The 24,025-nt window shown below is 41.9% G+C and overlaps 1 protein-coding gene across 2 annotated transcripts in view; it reads left to right on the forward strand.

Moving 5' to 3' along the window:
• The first annotated feature begins 2,642 nt into the window (after nucleotides 1-2,642).
• LOC148034389 (seryl-tRNA synthetase / serine-tRNA ligase) overlaps nucleotides 2,643-24,025 on the forward strand; it is a 34,663-nt gene continuing 13,280 nt past the window's right edge. The window contains exons 1-5 of one of the 2 annotated variants that reach the window (XM_087679336.1): nucleotides 2,643-2,925; nucleotides 3,555-3,640; nucleotides 3,733-3,894; nucleotides 3,974-4,079; nucleotides 5,395-5,588. In XM_087679336.1, coding sequence (XP_087535462.1) covers nucleotides 2,787-2,925; nucleotides 3,555-3,640; nucleotides 3,733-3,894; nucleotides 3,974-4,079; nucleotides 5,395-5,588 — 687 coding nt within the window. In that variant the 5' untranslated portion in view covers nucleotides 2,643-2,786. The remainder of the gene's footprint in view (nucleotides 2,926-3,554; nucleotides 3,641-3,732; nucleotides 3,895-3,973; nucleotides 4,080-5,394; nucleotides 5,589-24,025) is intronic. The other variant, XM_087679337.1, reaches the window with a different exon arrangement.

Raw genomic sequence — 24,025 nt, forward strand, 5'->3', positions numbered from 1 at the left:
ATTCCTACACTTGCTGGCATTTGCCCCCCCTACATGCAAACATTGACTAGGAGACTAGCTCTTTGGCACCCTTAGTCAGGTCAAGCTTGGAACTTTACATTTTTGGTAGGATTTGTTACATCAACTATGGGAAGCAGATCCACTAAGGGAAAACAAAATCCATGATGGAAATTTTTTGCAAAACATTTTGTTTGTAGCAACGGAAAGTATCTTCTTCTTCATGCTTCTTTCGCATTCTTCGGATTTCTTCATTGTCTTCTTGGACTTCTTTATTTTCATGCTCCTTGGCTTTTGTTGTGCTCTTTATCCCTTTTGTCGATGTGTGGTACATGCTTTTTACTCCAGTCTTCTTGACACATTCTTTCTACTTCATGCTTTTACCAATGGATACACTGATGGGTACATGGCCTTATCTTAGGATTTCTTTGACATACATGACATTGATCATTTGCACATGATGCAGAAAAATCATTTTTAAGTGCGGAAAGGTCTTACCAATTGGCTTTTCGTTTAATGGCAGTGTCTAATCTCTATTACAAACTGCTTCAGAGAAATTGAGAAAGCACACAATGCTAGTGTCAAAAGACACTTGATGGCAAATATAAAGAAATGGTAGATTACCTTAACGTTAATAAGGTTTGGAGAGGGTGTGAATAGGTGTGATTTAATCAAAAGGGTTTTTTTTAATTTAAAAAAATCTTAAGAGATTTAGAAGGATAAGAGAGGCTGAAAAATCCATTGATGCAACCTTATAGTCTCCCTGTCCAACACGATTCTTGCTTCGCCTGGTGGTGCTGCCAGTGATGGCGCTGTAGTAGTAGTGGCTACAGGTGGTGGCGTTGCACAAAGAGCCACAGGTGGCCGCTAGCCTTCCCAGCAGCAAGGCTATGGACAGATGCTCTTTAGAATTGTCCGGATGGCGATTTCTTGGTCCTAGTTAGAGGGAGAGGGATGTTGATATAGCATTTGTAGCTTCTTGCCACTTTATGAAACAAGGAGAGAGAGAGAGAGAGAGAGAGAGAGAGAGAGAGAGAGAGAGAGAGAGAGAGAGAGAGAGAGAGAGAGAGAGAGAGAGAGAGAGAGAGAGAGAGAGAGAGAGAGAGAGAGAGAGAGAGAGAGAGAGAGAGAGAGAGAGAGAGAGAGAGAGAGAGAGAGAGAGATTTTCTCTTTGGGAAGTGATCGATTTGATCAATCTTTTCCTCTAACTTTTGAGAGGGCCTTCACCTCCTGCTTGTCTTTTTCCTTTGCTTACTAGACCAAGCTATCCCACAACTTCTTTCATAGCAGACCCTTAGCTTGTCGGTAAGTTGCCCCCTTGCTTAGCACCTCCAATGCGAACCAAGTTTCTTGAGCAGCACCTCCTTCCTTGAGCTCCTTGACCTCGTATAAGACAATGGATGTATGTATGGTTGAAAGAAATTAAGATGGAAATAGGATTTTGATGGCATGTACAAGGAGAAAAATCAAAATAGGAAGGATTTAAAGTATGCAGGGAAGAAGCAAGATGCATCCACTAGCTATCTAGCTCAGTCATGGCTATGATACCATGTTGAGAAACACGGACCAAGAAATAGATGGGCTATGGTGGACGCAAGTCACAAACACATGATGCATTGTCAGAATGAGGAATCGTAACTCAAGTGAATTAGGTTCCAAGATAGATTAGCTTAGACTCATAAACACAATCTTGAGTGACTCAATTGATAATTCCATTACATTGAAATGAGTGTCAAGTACATGCTTATATAGCTTTTTGGATAGTACCACTATTTCTCACTGTGCTTATGGGATTTTGAACATCTCTCATAGAGCTTCTAGAGCATACATCTTTTCCCATAACCAAATTCCATACTTCCTATGTGTGATCAAATAGTCAATTGATCTACTATGGTTCATCATATCTACGACCATTGTAGCTCATGTGCATAGGCTAGGAGGGAGATCGTGATGACGATGGGAATAATAATGATGCCATGAAGAATGATTAAGGTGGGTGCTCAAACCTGATGACCCCAATGTTTTGACTTGGGAGGCTAGCGAGGCTTGGCGGGTGTTAGGAGGCTCGAAGCCCCCTGAGGCAAGAGGCCAAATAATGAAACGTGTGTGTGTGTGATGAATATGCCCTTCCATTGGACTTTCTCATTAATATTTCCCTACTTTAGCAACCCATTCGTCCTTTTCAGATTTATTGATGTGGCCTTTCACCATATTCACCTTAAATCCTCACTTACCTTCTCTATGGTAGAAGGTTATATTAGTCACACCCACGACGACTAGTGCCAATTAGAAGATGCCACATCATGTTGGATGTTGGTACAAGTCGGCACAATCCCAATAAAAACCCATGGCAACATGAGAGAGATCAAAAACCTATTGGTAGCATGTTAGTAGCTTCTATGATACAAATCGCATCAAATGATGCCCCTTGATCGAGGACTATTTAGATGGGAGGCGATAATATGACATGAATGAATGGAACTTGTGCACCAATGTGCCCTCAATGTGGTTTTGCGATGTTGAATGCTTGAAAGATAAATATACCGTTTGCTTGGCCCTTGGGTTTGTGACGAGACCTCCTTCCCCTTGTTTGGACTAATGAATGATGAAAGATAAAAGATGAAGTGCCCCTTTTATCTTTTGCTTGGCAAAGCCTTTCTCGTATGTTCACCGTGTGCACCTTCAATCCTTCTTAGAACCCTATCGATAGAGAGGTCTAGCCTTAGGGGAAAGAAGACACCGGAGCTCCCTTCCCCATCGCTCACTTGTCAGGAGCTTGGACCTGCACCATGATCGACCTCAACATCCTCCGCGAGGAGAAGGGGGGCGAGCCTGATCGCGTCCGTGAATCGCAACGCCGGCGGCGGGGCGAGGATGGCGTCCGCCTCGTCGATGAAGTCATCCAGGCAGACATCGCTTGGCGTCAGTGTACGTCCTTGCTTTCTCTGTTTGTTACTCCCGAATGCTTGCCAAGATGCTTCGTAATCACGAGTGAACTTAAGCGATCAAATGAAAGCTCGAAGTTCCTGATGGATTGTGTCTCTTCACTAGAGCTTTTGCCATCTTGCTGTACTGGAGGTTTTAGAACCTCATGTGTCAAGTATAATGTTGTAATCTCACTCTGGAGTTCAAATCTTGCATTATGATCGCCGTGGATGAGAGTTGATGAGAGGAGTAGACTCATAATAACATTTCGAACGATGAGAGTTGGTGGCCGGAGTAGACTAATAATAACATTTCGAACGATCGAGTTGATCACAGGATTAGGCTGATGCTTGTATGTGTATACCGTTCCGTGCTTGCTTGTTCCACTTCTCATCGATTACTAATGTTCCCATTTTGCTCTTCTTACAAACATCCCGATGCATTTTATAAATCAGGCCCTCATAACTTTGTCTGTATCTTCTGTTATCAAGACCCATACAACACGTTCTGGATCTGCGTACAATGAATACAATAGCTGGCTTTCTGTTCTGTTTCTCGAAGCAATAAGATCACCTCCCCAAACTCTGGTAATTCTTGGTGGATACATGAAATGCCTTGTTATCTTTGTGCAGGCCGCTTCAAACTGGATCAGGAACTGCGGAAGCAAATGAACCAAGTCAATGACAAAGTGAAGAAGAAAAAGCGCAACCCTGACCTGGTCATTCTTTGTGTCTCTTTTGCAGAACTGTCATTTTGAGGATATGGTTTTGGAAGTGCTTGCTTGAACTCTAACACATGTTATTGATCCAGGTCACCGAGGAGATTGACGACCTTATCCATCAGATGAAAGACTTGCAACTTTTGGAGGCTCAGCTGAATGCAGACGAGAAGAAACTCAAAGAGGATCTGGACCTGAAGCTGAAGTCTATTGGCAATCTTGTGCATGATTCTGTTCCTGTCAGCGATGATGAGGTTGTTCATGGGTTATGAGTTGCATCTTTCTATGTGAGGATTTTCTTGTCATATATCCTGAATGAGCTCTTTTCTTTAGGAAAATAATGAAATCATCAAAACATGGGGAACACCAAGGACAGATCCAGGCCTAAAGAACCACGTGGATCTTGTGCAAATGCTCGGTATAGCCGACCTTGAGAAAGGTTTGTTATCTATGATTCAGTTATGGTATATGCGTTGTGCAGTGGATGCTCTAAGTTTGGAGTTTTGTATTACCTATGAAATTGGTTCTTCACGAAGTTTTACATTGGGAAGTTTCGTGCTCACTATAGGAGCTAGTAAAGATGACTCTTTTTTGTTTAGGAAGTCATTATTGTCATAAGAAATCAGATGAAGTGAGGACCCTAGGAGCATCTGAGCATTATGTTCGCAAGTTATGGCAGTATTGGTCATTTGCATTAAGCGAGCAATAGATATGTGTGATGCTCTAGAAGCTTCTCAGTTTAAAGACTTACTTGTTGAGCAACGAGTACTATTGGTCAAGTAGAGGTTTTGTCAAAACTAGCTACCCTCCAGAAGGCTTCCAAGAGGTTTTCGGGTCTTGCTCTTTTTCAAGGAACAGTAGCCCAATTCCAGAGTGGGCGGAGGTGGAAGAACAGGTTGATCCCATTCTTCTCATTGAGTTTCCCATGCTTCATAGTATATGATGAGTGTACCAATACTTTGCAGATCATCTTCTATTCTATTCTCATAATTAAGAGGATTTGGTATTCCCATAACCCTCTAAACATGTATTTTCATACTCATAAAACTGGTAATGATGGATTTTGTAACTAGACTATGGATTTCATAATAGTCTTTCATGCTTTTTACAAGTCCTCAGATTTGTGTGACATGTTTGAAAAATAAATTTCTGCTACAGCTCTTACTCCACAACACAAAGTCAGTAGTTTGTTATATGAATTAATATTCCTCTATTCAAGATTATGGGTGGTGACAAGACTGTCCAGCAGGGATCATTTGTATGGCTGTAAAATCTATAAACATTCCATCCAAACAATGGATGATGGTGGTCTAGCAGATAGTGAGAGCAATCTGGTATTGCTAGTCAATGCAGATCTTATGAAGAAAATACTATAGATTACTTGTAATTTCAGCAGTGCAGATAATTCATAGCTTTTGTAGGTACGAACTTGGCATAGACCATGTCATTCTTGTCTGAGTACTGTCTTGTGTGTAAGTACTGAATCATGGTACTGTATTCACTGTATTGTGTTCTTGTGCATTTTCCTTATGACCTTCAAGCAGATTGTTATCATGTTCAATGTGCAAGGTGTCATAAACAAGTTCACAGAATGAACTACACATGCTACATTTTTACCGCAAGCTATAACCAAATATTTATCTACTCTTATGGAAAAGTGCCTCTTTACTCTGTCTTAAATCTATTGCCTTTTTCTTCTCCCCACCAAAAGCTGCCTGTGAAGTTTAGAGCAACTGCAATTTTGTATTTTGCAGGATCAGATGTAGCTGGAGGCAGAGGCTTCTATTTGAAGGGGTTTGGTGTCTTGTTAAATCAAGCTTTAATAAGTTTTGGCTTGAAATTTCTGTACGATCGTAATTATACCCCCGTACAAACTCCATTCTTTATGCGAAAGGAAGTCATGGCTGAATGTGCACAATTGGCTCAGTTTGATGAAGAGCTTTATAAGGTAAGTATAAGTTTTCGTTTTTATATTGGGCTGTCTAGATTTAGTTACATTAAAAAAGTTGTTCTATAGTTAATATTCTATGTGAAATTTTTTTTGGGGTATATTTGACCAATAAAAGTATAAAGAAAGAAGGATGGTAAGAGTTGAGAATTGGGTGATGGGTCTAGGATGTAGGTGCTCTTGAAACAGGTCTTTGAAGTTGATTTTGCCACTTGTAATATGTAATTAATGTGCTTAACAAGGAATGAATATCAAAGCTTTTCATGGATGTTTCCCTTGTAGATTACGAGAACTCTTGTGATCATATACATGTAGGACTAGGTAGGTGTCTCACCGTATGGGTGAGGCTGCTCTTTGGAAGTGTTTGGCTAAACCACAGTTTAGCAAGCAAGAGAATGAGCCATAGAGAACTTCAGAGATGTGGGTCGAGTAAGATCATAAAGTGTCGTGAAGACATTGCATTGCATTACATTGACCCTAAGCTTGCTTTTAAGAGTTTCGGAATATGGATGTTTGCAAGTAAAGTCATTTAGATGAGTCCATGGCTGTGCTAATTCTAGTGGTTCAATTTACTTTTGCAATCATATTACAAGGGATAAAATTTCAAAAATATAAGGGTTCACACAAACTTGCAAGCTGAAAAGAAAGTGCATATGGACTAAATCTTTATATGTTTGAAATATTAAGCAAGTCCCATAACAACACAGTGGGTGACCCTAACTTGCTTACGAAACACTTGTAAGTGCCTTTCTTATGTACTCAAAGTATCTTGAGAACAACCAACAAACTTTTGCAATGTAGTAGATGTATATATTGACAACAACGATAATTTGAAGTAGTTTTTGAGTGTTTCTTAAAACCTAGAAGATGATCAAACATTTGGATGGTAATCATGTAGACTTGAAATCCAACTTACTGTGCAATATTTTGATATACAATCATCCTCTCGTGCAAAAGATTAATGGGTGACATTGCTTGGAAACCAAGATCTTGCATGCTACAGTCACTCATGTTCATAATTCTTTATACATTTTACATGTATCCTGTTCATAGTAAAGTTCCAAATTTCCCCACCCAAACCAACTCAGTTACTGCATATAGTAGACTAAAAACACTTTGCCTTTTTGAGGATCGTACCCTAGAAGTTGAAGGATATGCACTTATATCTCCCAAGGGTGTACTATTTGCCTATGATCAAGTCTAGGTAAGAGTTTACATTCTATCATTAAGATGATTGGCCACTATGAACGTACCCTTGAATTGTTCGAGCTACAAAACACTATATATACTAATTTTCATAAGTATATCTAACTTGTCCATAGAGGGTCAAGCACTTTGAGTGTGTAAAGAGTGCATGAAATCATGATAACATGGTAAGTAAATATCTCAGTTGATGCTATCATAGATAGGATATAATGCAACTTGGTGGCTCAATGAGAGAGCAATTGTAAGCTTGCTACCATACCTCAAAGGGGATTTTGGATGCTAGGCAAAGGCCTTTTTAAATTGGGGGTGGGGGTGAAGCATTGTTTCCTACTAGTGCCTTATATCTCATTATGATTCTACCATCATATTTCCTAACTCAAAGTTTTAACAATTTTTGGTTGTGTCCATGTGAAACATAGATAGGGTTAAATCAAGGTTGGCTTCTTAAAGCAACCCAATTAGCAACTCCCCCCCACATTTAGTTAAGGGGTGTAGTGGTAGTATCACGAGGATGTGAAATTTTGATGCTTTGCTTAGTATTTGATTGAGTTGTCAATCAAATGTGCAAGTGTGAGTTGCACGTGATATGCAAGTTAGTTATTTCACAATAACAGGCCAAGGGCCGCGAGATGTCAGTGGGTGGCAAAGGCAAAGGTTGCAATATGTTATATTATTTAGGTGCTTGGTAGTACCTAGTGTCAAATTTTTGCCTAGAAGATTTTATTAGGCATTAAAGTTAGTGGGGACACTAGAAACTAAGCATTAGTTAATTAAGTTATACTAGTTTCAGGGCTAATAAATGCTAAGGATTTGCTTGGATGACAAATTGGTGTAGCCAATTAAGTTGTTGGTTGGTATAGCTAATTTTTTGAGTAAGAGTTAATAATTAAATAATTTTTTAAATTTTATTATGAATTAAATAAATTAATTTAATTGACTAAAAGTTGCTAAAAAAATACATTTACAAAATTGCCACTTGGCAAGACTTGCCCATGCAAGTGAGGAAAAAGCTATTTGAGGTTGTTGGGAGTTTCACTCTAGCATTGTGGAGGTTGTGAAAGAAGGAGAGAGAGCAAGTGCTACAAATTTTCAGCCAAAATCAATCAGCCATTCTCGATAGGGTAGCAATTTCATCCAATTTTGGTGATGAAACTTTGAAATTTCACTCTCTAGCTTCCTCTCCATTCTCTCAGCCAATTCATAGCCTCCCTCAAGTGATCTTAGTCAAATTCAGTCCTAGGGTGCAATTGAAGAATTTTTCTTACTAAACCCTAGTGTAAATTAGGGTTTACCAGCTACCTTGGGAAGAGTACTTAGAAATTGGGGCATAGGAGTTGAAATTCAGCAGCTAAAATTTGGGGATTTTAGAGAATTCCAAGAGGCTAGCCAGCCAACATCAAGTTTGAGGCAGAATTTGTCTTCCAGCGAGTGGATTGAAGGTCAATCCCCAAGCAAACCAAGGGGCAATTTGGTTTTAGGGCTTGTTGGTCAATTGTGATAGCAAGAGGCATTTGGAGAGTGAAGGAGATTCAAGGAAGCTCATTATGTTTCATCCAAATTGAAATACAAGATAAAGAAATACCGAAGGGGTACCAATTTTGGGGTGAGCAGGTTGTCCATTGTCCAAGATTGTGGTAAAGTGTGTATTTCTTGATTTTGTAATTCATGCTTGCTGTAATTAGTGTATCTTGATTTTGTAATTTATGCTTGCTGTAATTAGTGTATCAAATCAGATTTTTACCACCATATTTGAGATGGAAAGTTGGTTTTAGGTAGATTGTATGTGGTGTATATGGGCAGGTATCTGCAGTTAACACTAGTTGTGTAGGAGAAATGCCACTTTTGTGGCTATTTGGAAACCTTGCAAAAATTTCATTTTTGGTCTACCAAAGGCAATGCCTTAAGGCCATTGTGATCCTTATCTGAGGACGAGTTTTCCCTAAGAGTAAAATGAAGAAATTTGATTGCAATTTTTCTTAAGATAATAAATGAGATGTGAGTCTAGAATAAGAATGATTTGTGCATTTGTCCTCTTTTTGATTTCTTTTTTTAATTACAAAACACTCTTTTTATGAGGTGCTTTTTTATCCTCTTTCTCTCTCACCTTGTTTGTATCAAGATTGTACATATCATGGTACATAGAAATATGGAATGAGGGATGGGGATTGTATGGGAAGGATGAGGATGGGGATGGGGAACGAGTTAAACCAAGGAATAGTGGTTTGGAGGGGAGGGAACAAAATATGAAAACATGCATTCTTGATGTAAAAACAATTTTCAGCTCATTATATTGGAGCTTATTGAAATGGAATACATAAATGACATTTTAAGCATTGGAAACATTAATTTACATTGATTTAGTAACATATTTCTTAACAAACACAAAATGAGCAAATGTTCACCAAATTCCAATTTCTAGAATTCATGACTCATGATAGGGAGCTAGATTGTAGCTAGCCACAAACTAATATACAAAATGACATCAATGGACAAGTCTAGATCTCATATTTTTTATGATAAGATAGTGACTCTTCCAGCTTTTCAATCATTCGATCTATGGCTTCATACACTTTACTAATACATAGGTGCATACCATTAACAAATATCAAGAGGTGTGTTGTTGGCCATAACATTGCATCAATCATCTTCATATTCTCCCTAAAGCTAGCACACTGTCTTTTTGTTGCATAATGTATCATTGGGAATGGTTGCCAATGGTGATTTGAAAGATATGGAACTTATCATTGATAAAGAGTTGTTTCATTGCACCTTTGTGCCATGTAAGTTGATCCAACATCAAAAAGTTATATGCAAAGTGAGTTTTAGAAATACTTTAGCAATATCTTTTTGGGCCTTTTGGAGAACTTAAAGAGTGAAGAAATTGGTGATTTAGAATAAAAGTCACCATTTGATTTGCATCTTATATTATTGGATCAACCTATTCTAAGTGATTAACATTCTTTAGAAGCTTTTTTAAGCAATTTGCCATCACCCATGTAAGGAAAAAAGACAATATGCTTGTAGACTCCTTGGACAATGGTACATGTTGACTTATTGCAAGTGTACCATTTATTATAAAACCAACCATAATATGTGGTCCAAGGACCTCAATGGCATGGATTCTCTCTGTTGTAAGCGGATTTGTGGACTTTCTTGTCCATGAAGGCCGAAGCATCACACGACGACATGAAAACAAATTGCCTTGTGATTATGCCACAATCCTAGGGATTGACCTTTTCCTTGTGTTATTCCATTTATCAGCAATGAGTGATATACTATTTTTCTCCCACTATCTCTTTGTAATGCTTGTAGCTTGCTCCACAATGCGCTTTTGCTTGTCAAGCACTGTAGTGCATAAGGTCTCGAGAGGAGGGTGTGTAGTTGTGGCCATATTCCTTGACCTTCTTCATCATGGCCTTGAAATACTTAGATCTATTGAGATAAACATGACAATCACCATGGTTTTAAAATTTAAATCAACCAAATTCGTAGTAGCTAGAAACGTCAAAAACATTTAGAAATAAAACGTTAGAAATGTGTTTCGTAAGCTTTTTTCAAGAGGCATACAATAAGAAATGTGGGTTTTTTAATATAGGGAATTTTTATAGTTTGAATTAGGGAAAGAGGTTTTAAACCTCTATGGAACTCTCTCATAAACAAATAAATCCATTCATACATATCACTCAAAGAAATTTGAACTCATAAATGAGACTAAAGTGGTATAATAATCAATTCTCAAGGCAGGAATAATAATTGGATTTTTAATTGAAAAAGTCTAAGAACTATACAAAAATCCAAAAAATTAAGTCTCTCATTCCAAATCTTGAGCCTTCACGAGTCATTACTCATCACTTTCATCTTGTTTAACACTGCTGAACAGTTTTTGTCAAAAGAACTATGTTTTTGGGTCTTAAACATCTCCTTCCGCAAACCCCCCCCCTCGTGATGCACTTGCACTCGTCACTCACTCTACACGGCACAAAAAGGTAACACGATATGTGAGAGCAAGGTATACTTTTGTATTATTCAATTAAAGAAACTGTACAACATAGGTACATCCTAGGACTACACCCTTGTGACGTCGCAAATGAGAGGATTCACCGTTGGGTATAGGGAATCACATGTAGAGTGGAAACCAAGCAGGGTTCAGAGTCACTACTACTCCCTATATAGGTGTTTCTGGTAGCAATGCCATGGTATAGCTACAAAGCCCTTACACTCACCCCCGCTTATTGGATTGCTGTCCTTAGCAATCTAAGGGTAGTGCTTTTATTGACTCATCCAGGGTCTTAACACAGCTTTTCCTAGCAAGTTGGCTAGTGTTTGCTGGTCTAGGACTTGGTGAGACGATTGTGGGTTCTTAACACAGTCTATACTAACATACTGGTTAGTGTCTGTCGCACTAGGATTTGGGGGTCTTAACACAGCTTTTTCTAGCAAGTTGGTCAGTGTCTGCCTATCTAGACTTGGTAGGGCTCTGGGAGTTTATTGTTGGATTTTGGTTTTACCATGTGAGTCCACCCTTGACTCAAGTACATTTGAGGAGTGGAGGCGTTACTGGGCCTATGAGAGAGAGCCATTCTTTTGGAGAGGCTCAAGGGGTATTGGAAGGAGTAGTGGGGTTCTCCTTGAGCCATGTGGCGAAGGTGTCTTTTCCATGTTCGCGTGCCTTTGCTTTCGAGATCCAAGTGGCTTCCTCGAGGGGAGGCTTGCGCCACTTGGTGAGGTACTCAGGGTATCCTTTTTGTTCCTGGCGTCGGAGGATTGCTTCTACTTCGAAGGGACCGTTGGAATGAAGCATTGGTACGTGCCGTCCCCATTGGTTGTCGGGATAGAACCTCTGGAGAAGACGAGTATGAAAAGCATTATGAACACATACACTTTTTGGTAGGTCGACCTTGTAGGTGATGTCGTTTAGCACTTGGGTGATGCGGTAGGGTCCATAGTAGCGGCGATTGAACTTGGGGCTCATGTTTTTCGAAAGGGACGTATTCTTAAAGTTGACTAGGACCATGTTGCTCTTTGTGAACAGGACTGCCTTTCTTTTTTTGTTGGCTTGCTTTGTCATGGTGATTTTGCTTTGTTCTAGGCTTTGCTTGGCTGCCGCATTCTGCTCTCTCCATTTTTTCAAGAAAATCTTTTGCGTCTTGATCTCTAGCTTTGGCTGCCCTGGATGCTAAGGCAAGTGGTGTAATGACCTCTTTCCCTGCGGCCAATTCAAAAGGTGTGTAACCTGTGGTGGAGTGGATGGAGCTATTGTAGTGAAATTCCAACACATCTAGGTACAAGGCCCAATCTTTTTGGTCCACCCGGGCATAACTTGTGAGATAATCTTCAATGCCTTGGTTGACTCATTCTGTTTGTCCATTTGTTTGAGGGTGGAAGGATGATGAGAATCTCAATTGGGTTTCCAGAGTCTTGAAGAGTTCCTTCCACATGCCACTCATGAATCTTCCATCTCTATCTAACACTATGGCTAAGGGTAGCCCATGTAGCTTGGATACATGTGTGAAGAATAGGTGGGCTACCTCCTTGGCGTTCAATGGTGGTTTGGCAGGAATGAAGTGGGCTTGCTTGGAGAAATAGTCCACCACTACAAAAATGATGGTGTATCCATGGGATTCGGGAAGTTTCACAATAAAATCCATGCTTATTACATCCCATGGGTGGCTGGGTACGTGATAGGTTGAAGTAATCCTAGTGGCTTTGAGCATGGTGCCTTCACAAGTTGGCGAGTTGGACATGTTTTGATGTAGTCAATGACTTCTTCTTTCATGTTTGGCCAAAAGAACTGCTTCCTAAGGGTCTCCAAGGTTTTGCTCTGTCCTTTGTGTCCTCCTAGTTTTCCATTAACATTTCATGGAGAATGAGCTTCTTCAGCTCCACATTGTTGGGGATATATAGTCTCTTGCCTACAAAGAGGATTCCCTCCTCGAGGGTGTACATTCCATGAGGTGTCTTGTCAGCTTCCACATCTTGGAAGATTTTGTGCATGTCTTGGTCATGTTCCAAGGCTTCCTTCACTAGTTCCATGAAATTGCTATAGACCACACTGACGGCTTTCAAGTCAGCTTTACAGCTTAGGGCATCTGCTATCTTGTTGGTGGAGCTTGGCTTGTGTTTTATCTCCAAGTCGAATTCGGCTAGGAAATCAAGCCAATGACTTGTTTTGTTGAGAGCTTTGGTTGGGATTGGAAGTATTTGAGGGAGATGTTGTCGGTGAAAACTACTGTGTGCTTGTCTTGGACATAATGCTTCCATTTTCTGAGGCAGTGGATGACTGCGAGCATTTCCTTCTCATGTGTGCTCCATCTAGTTTCAGCATCTGTGAACTTCTTAGATTCATAAGCTATGGGGTGGCCTTCTTGGATCGTACCTCCCCAATGTCATAATCGGATGCATTTGTGGAGATTTCAAAGGGTTTGGTGAATCTGTGAAGCCAAGGAACTCCCGTACTTCCCTTACAGTCTTTAGCACATGCCATTTTTGGACAGCTTCCATCTTCTTAGGGTCCACTTTCATACCATCTGATCCTACAATGAAACCTAGGAATTCTAACTCCTTCACTGCAAACTCACATTTTTCAGGCTTGGCATATAGTTTGTATTGCCGTAGTTTCTCAAAGACTAGGTGTAAATGTTGTTTGTGTTTTTCTAAGGTTTTACTATAGACTAGGAGATCATCAATGTAGATAATGACAAATACATCTATTTCGGGTCTAAAGACTCCATCCATGAGGCCACAAAATGATCCTGGGCCACTGTTAAGCCCGAATCCTAAGACTAACCATTCAAAACTACCATATCTAGTGCGGAACACTGTTTTTGGGATATCTTCTTCTGCTATGCGAATCTGGTGATAACTTGACCTAAGGTCAATGCGGCTAAAGTACTTGGCTCCGTGTAATCTATCTAGGAGGTCTTCCACTAGGGGCATGGGATATTTGTTTTTGATGGTGATTTTGTTAAGGGCCCTATAGTCTACACAGAGTCTAAGCCCCCCATCCTTCTTCTTCACAAATAATAGTGGGGCACCAAAGGGGGACTTGTTGGGGCGGATGAAACCTTGTTCTTCTAGTTCTCTGGTGGTTCATGCGGAAAGGGGCTCTAGTTGGTGAGGACGATCTTGGAATGAGCTCAATTTTGTGATCCACATCTCTTCTGGGTGGGAGACCCTTGGGTAGTTCTGCTGACATTACATCTTTGAATTCCTCCAGTATTTCTACCACTTTTGAGTTACTGGTTTGGGGTTGGGGCTTCTTGGTAGTCTCTTGGTCGATGGGCCGGATCATGTGTAGGTATACCATGTCTCCTTGCTTAACATATTTCTCCACCTGCTTGGCACTACATGTCATGATGCGTGGTTGGTGGTATTCCCTTGACATGGTACTACTTGGGTTGATACTGTTGATTGGTTTGGGCTGGACTTCATTGATTGGCAAGCAGCCCCAGCCTTGTTCTCCTTCATTTGTACTTTGATTGGTGTTCTGCATGGTAGCTGCATTCTTTCGCAGGGTACTCTGATGCCTTCTCCTTGCATATCTAACATCATCTCATTCACTACCTTTCCAAACATTGCAATGACATGCTTATCATAGAATTCCAAGCCTAAGATAACTTCAAAGTTATCCATGGTAATAACTAAGAAGTTCAGCTTTGCTTTCCATTTTCCGGCTTCTACCTGCACTGCAAAGACGTGTTTCACTTCCTTGGCCTTTCCTTGCGCGAATGTTACTATTAATCTTTTTGGGGCCTTAGACAATTTCAATCCATGTTTGGCTGCACACTTTGGCGTGATAAAGTTGTGGGTTGCCCCTGTGTCCATCATAATGGCCTAATTCCCTTCGCTCGCTCTGCCTTTGATGTAGAGGTGGTGGACTGTTGTGTCAAAAGTGGAGCAGCGGTGGAAGCATAAACATGTGCTGAAATAAACTGCTGAAACACAAGACAAAAAGAGAAAAGAAAGAACACGATACAGATGAGAACTTAGATGTATGCACGGGAAATGGAATCCATATATCTGAACACGAGACAGTTGCATACAACAGTAAGTCACTGGCTGCGTGGGCACTGGCACTGGCTCCTCTCTCCACAGAGTCTGCAGATGGTGAAGATGAAGTGACTGACTGAGGAGGAGCCACTGAGTATAAATAGGCTGAAAAAGTGGGGAGCAATAATGCTGGTCGGACAGCATTTAATGCTGGCCGACTGGTGCATAAAATGCTCCACTGGCATAAAATGCCACACTAGAAAAATACCTAATAAAAATGCCCAGCCCAGATCAAGCTCAGACTCACACATGAGCTGACAAATACTCTACTAACACCCTCTCTCAGATCATGGGTGATCTGATACAATACAATAGTACAATGAAAAGGGATCAGAAACTATACAACATAGAACCACCAAGTAGAACCATGGATACCCAAGCAGTGGGTGATCAAGCCACCACCAAGGTGCCTCGGAGAGAACCTGATGTCAATGTCGATCGTAGCAAACACCTGAAAATAGAGAAGATCATAGCATGACTCTGTGTCCATCACCAATGTCTCGCAGTAGCATACAAGACCATCCTGTCAAACATGCCGCTGAACATATGTGACCATGGATTCTCCGCCTTTGGCCAGACCACCAAAGTGCCCCCTCATGTGAGCTCCAGACGAAAGCCTCCCGCTCTCTGTCAGATGACCAGCTCATCATGAACCTAGACGTCAATCCCAACTCCAGGATTTGATTCCGCCAGACTGAAGTCGATGCGTCAGGAACGTCCCTCTCTGGAACCTGTGCACCTGCATAAAAATATAGATGAGGCGCGGCCGCCCCATCTGAACACCCGCTCACACTCCCTCTCTGGCACAAGAGAGTCGTGAGGGATGACCTCATCACCACCACTAGAAAGCAGCCGAGGAAGGGGCCACCAAGCCCTTCCCGCAATCCAAAGAAGAGGATCTCTTCCGCGCCTTGGACTTCACCTTGGTCGGAGGATCGGAGTCTGAGGCTGATGAAGGAGAGGACTCATCGGTAGAGTCAGCATCCCGCTTCGTCTTTTGCTCCTTCTTCCTGGAAGCCGCTAACTTCTTGCAGTCCTTCCGCAAATGTCCCTTCTTGCCACAGTGGTAACACTGGGCCTTCGACTTCTTCTTCCCGTCACCCCTCTCTGAAGCTACATAAGCCTTACCTCCATAATGTGCCGGAAGCCGCCCCTGTAATCTCAAGGATGCCTCATGCTCAAGAAGCATCGAGGTCATATGTAACTTATCATCACTTGAAGTGCACGGAGGAGCCATATGGAGAGGATAAGACGAGAAGTAGAGAAGAGATGGAATTTAGAGAGGAAACACAGCCAAAACACAAGTACAGACTACAGAAAAAGAGAGTTCACATGCAATAGAACCCAAAATCTGATCAATAGAAGACAAAATCTGCTGCAGAAAGTCAAAAAATCAGTCAAAAACTGCCAAAAACAGCAAAAACGGCCTGAAGTAACAGTCACCCAGCCACGAGAGATGCTGAATCAGCAAAACGCAGGCTGTAAACTGGAGAAAAACAGGTAGAAAACTGTCGCCAGCAGCTGCAGATGAAAAACGCAGGCAGCAGAGGGTGCAGAGGCAGCAGGCGATGGCAAAACTGCAAAAAACGCAGGCTGAAAACAGCCCCAAAACAGGTCGCCTGGCTGCGACAGCAATCGTCTGATCAGCAGGGGTACAAAACAGTCCTGAAATCAGCAAGAAAACACAGCAGAAACACAAATCCTGAAAACTGATACCATGTCAGAAGTGGAACAGCGGTGGAAGCATAAACATGTGCTGAAATAAACTGCTGAAACACAAGACAAAAAGAGAAAAGAAAGAACACGATACAGATGAGAACTCAGATGTATGCACGGGAAATGGAATCCATATATTTGAACACGAGACAGTTGCATACAACAGTAAGTCACTGGCTGCGTGGGCACTGGCACTGGCTCCTCTCTCCACAGAGTTTGCAGATGGTGAAGATGAAGTGACTGACTGAGGAGGAGCCACTGAGTATAAATAGACTGAAAAAGTGGGGAGCAATAATGCTGGTCGGACAGCATTTAATGCTGGCCGACTGGTGCATAAAATGCTCCACTGGCATAAAATGCCACACTAGAAAAATACCTAAAATACCTAATAAAAATGCCCAGCCCAGATCAAGCTCAGACTCACACATGAGCTAACAAATACTCTACTAACATGTTGCTACCTGGGCTGCCATGCAACGGGGTCGTGCACTAACTGTCCCCACCCTTGGGTGGTCCATGCTCTTCTTACTTCCGTTAGAAGTTTCTTGATACGTGGGGGTTGTGGTTCATCATCTCCTCCATACGCGCTAGTCACGTTCAGCCTCGACTTGCTTGATGATGTTGTGTCTTCCACGGGGCACTTGTTTTGGTAGTGTGGTCCCCCGCATTTGAAGCATCTAATCCCTGTGGTTGGGCTTGGGGGTCTCCACCATGACGTGTTTGATCCAGTAGGACCATATGATGCACTTGGAGTTGGCCTGTAGTGATTATTCCCCCATCTGCCACTTGCTTTCCTTGGTACTAATGCGGATTGTGCTGTGGTTGGGGTTATGTTGGTGGTTTGGCTTCGTGTTTCTATGAACTGGCCTTTGGTTGCATTGGGGCTCGAGGTCCATGAGTTGTTGTTGAGGTTGGTGTTGAATCTATTTTGGTTCCCCTAGGCCGTCCTCCTGCCTTCCAAATCCACTAGTCTTTCAGCCATTCTCATGGCCTCAGCTAAATTGGTTGGCTCCTGTCTCTCCACATCTCTTCTGGCCCATTCTTACATCCCAAATAAGAATCCATGTAGTTTGGTGTGAGTGTCCATGTTGGGTAGCTGTAACATAATCTACCTATATTTGTTGACATACTTCTTCATCTTCCCTTGCATTTGCTTGAGGTTCCTCCATTCATCTGTGACTTTGAATTTTTCCATCTTTGGAATGAAATAGTCCTTGAGTTCTTCTTGGAGTTCTTCCCATGAAAAGATGGTGTGTCCCTGCTCCTGCTCTGGCAAGTACCAACTAGTCACATCCTCCTCTAAGTAGATTGCTACCACCTCAGCCTTCTTGTCTTCCATGATTCTGGCATACTTCAGGTACCTATCCACCTCTACGATCCACTTCTTTAGAACTAGCTCGTCTCTCTCTCCTTTGTATTTGACGGGTTGGGGTATCTTGAATTTGTCGTAGTCATCTTCTGAACTATCCCTATCTTCCTCGTCTCTATGGCAGTGTTTGTTGTGCTTCTTCTTGTCTTGTTTCTTGCTTCCTTCTACTATTTTCTCCTTGTCTTTCTTGTATCTTGTGCCCTCCTAGAAGTCTCCTCTCTCCCTAATCTATCTATTTCCTCTTGTTCCTTCTGCCTTTTCTCCTCTTTTTGTTGCTGTAACACCCATTCTCTATAGCCCTGCTCTACTTCTAATTTTCTTCTTCTTTCCTCCTCTTCCTTCATTTGCATGTTCCTCCAAATTGATTCTAGCATGCCTGACATGCCCTCCAATTGTCTCTCCAATCCGGCTACCTTCTTCTCTTAAGCCACTCTTGATTCTTGCCCTCTACTGTTCTTCCTCTCTTCCATTGTTGGGATGGGTATATTCTCTTTGTCATCCTCCATGTGGTTGGTGGGGTTGTTGATGGGGGGGAAGCCGCGTTTTGCCTTCGGGGTGGTGGTTGTGCCACGGGGAAGCCGCGTCACATCTTTAGATGGTTGGTGGTGTCGGGGTTGCCGTGCCGAGTTGTCACGCTAGGGTTAGCGCGACGTGAGTCAACGCGAGGGGGATCGATGTAACGGGGGTCATCACGATGGGGGTTGACGCGACATGGATGATGGGACGATGCCACGGGGGTTGGCATGCTGTGGGGCGTCGTGACGCGGGGCGGCACGACGTGGGTCGTTTCGGCTTGATCTTTTTGGGGCATTGGATCCGTTTCTCCTGCTTTCGTAAGCACTCCTTCACTCTGAACAAGAGTTGCTCTGATACCAAGTGTGATGCACCTGCACTCGTCACTTACTCAACACGGCACAAAAAGGTAACATGATATGTGAGAGCAAGGTATACTCTTGTATTATTCAATCAAAGAAATGGTACAACATAGGCACATCCCAGGACTATACCCTCGTGAACTGCACATGAGAGGGTTTGCCGCTGGGTATAGGGAATCACACGTAGAATGAAAACCAAGTAGGGCTCAGAGTCACTATTACTCCCTATATGTGTTTCCGGTAGCAACGCTATGGTATAGCTACAAAGCCCTAAAACTCTCCCCCCTACCCCCCCTTCCCCCCCCCCAAAAAAAAAAAAAAAAAAAAAAAGGCACACACACACACACACACCCAAAAAAAATAAATCACATTGTCTACTACTAGAAATGTTTCATAAGTTTTGAACTCAAAGAAATGTGTTTCTTCGCTACTACGACCAAGTTTAAAGCTATTCTAGATAAAAAAAGGCTAAAGACTTAAGAGCATGTTAAAACTTAGTAGAATGAAAAAGAATACAATCATGGTAGAAGCAACAAGCCACACAAAATTGTCCCCACTTTTTTCTTTGGGTCTTAACTTCCCTTAAGAGTAGTTTGCATTGGGTGGTCAAGGACGAAGGTGGCATGCTAGATATGAATGGTGGTATAAGTGAACCAAATACACGTGGTTTGGATGCCATGCACAAATGCTTCTTGCTTGCAGATGGAGGTTGAGATGTGTGAGATGCTGTTGATGTTGCCACAAGCCTAGAATGTCTGTATGCAAATAGAGCCTTTTGATTAGCCACATGCTCTAGAAGCTATCGCCTCTTCTTTGGCATGACATTCGGGCAAAATTGCACCTTCGAATTCGGGTTATTGCAATAAATGAGTTCTTATTCCCCACTTATATGTCGATGTGGACATAACTTGGATGACCAATCATGCAATCCACGTCCACTTGATTGGCATTTAACATCGGTCTCATCCCACCATGACCATGTGTTAAGAGTATCTTTCTCTTCCTCCACCATGATGAGGTGCTCATGAATAAGCTGTGTGGACATGGCATATGAAGGGAGAGAGCGCCACCATTGAGCAGGTTCCAAAAGGCTTAGTGGTGAGAACTTAAGAAGCAAAGGAGAGAGAGATCATACAATGTAGATTCCTCTTTGTGGGTAGATGTGGGTGAGTAGTGAGTTGGGGATAGGCTCACGAAAGGCAGGTGTTAGGCAAGTGTCGAGGCTCAAGATGTAGGTGGCAACATTAAGCAATGCAAAGTCATGAGCAACACCAGGGGTTAGGTTGGCTACATGTGGGTGATGGATTGACGACGATTGAAGAGGTAGATGATCAACAAGAGTGCACGAAGGTGTAAGTGGTGTGTTGTTTGTCGTGTCACCCAATTACCCAACATCTCGTCCTTGGCTCGTCCTTGATAGCACTTGATGTCCTTGTCCCACAGGGACAATGTCCCATTGTTATGGATGTTTTAGGGCACATCCCCCCTTGTTAGAGATTTAGTCATCCCCGAGATCATCATTTTCAGGCTATAGTTGGTATAGTCAGTTCTCTTGCGCACAATTACTTATTTTCTTGTCAACTTTTTGGGCATTTTCAGTAGTCACCATGTATGGGCACCCTTTTTTGGGCAGGGCTAGTGCCACGTGGTAGTACAACAGCTAGTCCTCATTATTATGCATTATTTTATGTGCAATTGGTTGCATTTATTGCTGGTTGGCAGCTTTTTCAGCTGGTTGGCCTGTTTGCTGGCCACCCTACTTATTTTATTGCATTATTTCCAGCTATTTATAGTTGGCTGCTTGCTTGCCCATCTCACTTGTCATCTAGGTGGTGGAGAGAGAGATTGGCTCGAGGAGATACTTCAATTGTCGGTTTGTATATTTACCTTCTTCATTTTGGTCAGAGCAATGTAGAAGGGCTAATTGATTGTGGGCAGACCTGATCGGGAGGATTCTTTGTGACCAAAGTTTGCGTTTTCAGCATTCAGAGGCTAAGGCGAACAAGTAAAGCGCGAGGAAGGAGTGAAGTTACGTTTTTTTGCAGGTTTTTATTGTTGGAGAAGGTGAAAAGGCTGTGTTTTCAGCCTTTTGGAGCAGATTTTTAGTTTTCATCACCTTTGATAGGTGAAACTCTTTGAGGACAAGCACAAGAAGCCCTAGTAGGCATCGGCACAGCACACAGAGTTAGAGGGAGCTGCCTTTTTTTTGTAGGTTTTTCCATTTAGAATGTCTACTGAACTTGATATGGAGTTTCAAGCTATTATGGATTGTAAGATCTTCGTGTTATCGACTCTTCCTTTAGATTAGAAGCTTGATGGGGAGAATTATTGCATTTGTTGTGTAATGATGCTTATCGTATTGGAGTCCTCGTGACCAAGGCTATAGACCCTTCTAGAGCTCGTGATTCCTCCAAGCCTTCTGGAGATGAGAAAGCCAAGTTTATGAAGGTACAAACACTTTGGGACAAATTGAATGCCCATATCCGTTCTTTCCTCTTTCTCTCTTGCACTCTAGTTGTCATTACTTGCATTGAGCACTCAGCCATGGTTGGGAGATTTAGTTGGAGTTAGATCAAATGCACAATTAGATGATCGTGATGAAGGGGGTGTCTTTGGAGGTTCAGATGAGGACTTTTGAGTCCTAACAAGTCTTCTTCTATGGAGGAGCATGTCAACAAGCTTTGGCAATTGCAGATGCAAGTCCAAAACACAAAGAAGATGATTACCTCAGAGAGACCCTTAAGATCAGAGCTAATGGCTCACGCCAGCAGGCAATCGGTCTGTCAAGCTGTTTTTGAGGAGTAGACGAGCAGGTATCAGCTAGTAGTGGGTAGGTGTAACGAACGTCAGTTGTAGCATCAACAATCGGGCCAAGCGACTGGTCGTGGGCAGGTGCAACGAACATCAGTCGCAGACTGACGACAAGGAAGACCTGCGCGACGGGATTGGGCGAGATTGCATGACGGGGCGACTTGCCAGACGGGACTGGACGAGATTGTGTGTCGGGGCGATCTGCGTGACGGGACTGCAGGCGTGCGACACGATGAACGGGCTGCACGGGGCTGCACGATCGACGGGCAGAAGGTCAACGACATTTTTCGTTTAATTTTTCATCACCTTGTTTTTTCTCCCTTCTACTAGGTGTTCACACCTATAAGCACATAGTGCAAATCTATGCAAGTCTGGGTCTTAAAATTTGGGGCTTTTCCCAAATATGGTACCTGACACATATTGCAGTGATCTCTAGACCATAATTTGCAGACATTGAGTGCATAGGCCTTAGAAATTTTTTGGGGATTCTCAAATGCAAGTGAAATTTTTGCTTGGATGAGCCAATTTCTTGGAAATTGTGAACTGTTGGACCTCGAAATTTGGGGCTTTTGCAGAAATTGTGAAATTCCTGCAACATTAGCCCGCACTTGATGATCGGGATGATGTATTTATGCAATTGGAGCAGATTCACTGCAGAAATTTTGGGGCTTTTCACATTGGTGATGTATTTTTGAGTTGTGTTGGGACTGGACAGTGAAATCTACAGCAGATTCACTGCTGAATGGGAGTCTTTATATTTTTGGATGCTTCAAATGTTGAAATAGGGCAGTTTCTCTTGGTACATGCATTGCTGAATACTCATTATGTAATGAAATAGTGGTAAATACAGCATTTGGGAATTTTGGTGATGTACTATTGAAGTGGGAGCTATCCTTAATGCAAATGTATCAGATTTGATTCGTGCACATGCTGTAATCAGTACTTGAGACTGAAGTTTGCAGCTAAACATTTGCTTCTTGGACACTTTGGAAGTACAAGAGTGTGTACTTGCTACTACAATTCAGAAACCTTGCTATTGGTTGAAAGCATTCAGCCCATTATTGCAGTTGTGTATTGCTGAAAATGGCTGGAAGTGCATCTACATCTGACACAAAGAATCTCTTTGAGATTCGTAAATTTGACGGAAATGGTTTTGATCTTTGGAAAGATCGTATGCAGGGTATGCTCTTTCTAAAGGATTGTGATGATGCTTTAGAAGAACATAAGCCTGTTGCTTTGTCAGATGAGGATTGGGCTAAAATGAATAAAAAGGCCATTACTTACATTAAAATGGCCGTCATAGATGACATCTTGGTTGATATAAAGGGGCTTGATACTGCCTATGTAGTTTGGGAAAAGCTTAAAGCTACTTATGAGAATACAACTCCTGTTAACCTAGTACATCTCATGCGGAAGTTGGTCAACTTGAAGCTTGATGAGTCCAAACCTGCTTTAGAGCATTTGAATGCTTTCACTAGCATTTTGAGTCAGTTACAGGATGCAGGTTTGCTAGCTTTTGATCCTAAATTGAGGGCTATCTTCTTGCTCATGACTTTGCTCGATTCATGGGAAGCATTGGTTGTGTCATTGAGCAATAACCCCAACTTGACATTTGATGGTGTGCGTGGTTCTATTCTGAATAAGGAGATTAGACGCAAGGCAAGTGGGGGAAACAGTGGATCAGTCTACAATGTAAGAGGAAGAATTGAAAAAAGGTATAATGCTGCAAGTAAAAACAAAAATTGCAGCAAAAGCAAGGAAAAACAGCAAGATGTAACTTGTTATTAATATGGTCGCAAAGGGCATAAAAAGCTTGATTGGAGGTACTTTAAAAAGGAATAAGAACGTAAGAAGCAAGCTAATGCAAAAGGCAAAAGGAATGACAAGATGGCAACTCTACCCCTAAAGAGATAAAAAAAGCAAATGTTGTATCTAATGTTAAGGAGATAGAAGATGATAAAGATGCTGATTTGTTGGTTGCATTTTTAGATCCGCTTGCTATAACAGTGGAGGACATGTATATCACTAAAATAGATGTGATAGATGCTTTGTTGTCAGCTCATGTCACAATCACGGATTGTTGATAGTGGTGCTTTTTTTCATGTAACTCCATCTTTGAAGTGTTTTTCTACTTATGAAGAAGGTAATCTTGGAAAAGTCTACCTTGGCAACAATCATGCATGTGATATCGAAGGAATGGGCACCATACACCTGGCTCTAGAAAATAGTCAGGAATTGATTCTCCATGATGTTAGGGATGTTCTTGGCATCAAGAAGAGCTTGCTTTCTGTTGGACAGCTTGACAACAAAGGTTACTTCACTAATTTTGGTGGTGGCATGTGGAAAATATAGAAAGGATCTATGCTAGTCACTAGAGGTGGTAAAAAGGGGACTTTGTATTATCTCTACTG

Source organism: Lygodium microphyllum, chromosome 6, assembly GCF_053477565.2.
Source record: "Lygodium microphyllum isolate KBCC chromosome 6, Lygodium_microphyllum_v1.1.10, whole genome shotgun sequence".
Classification (NCBI taxonomy): Eukaryota; Viridiplantae; Streptophyta; class Polypodiopsida; order Schizaeales; family Lygodiaceae; genus Lygodium; species Lygodium microphyllum.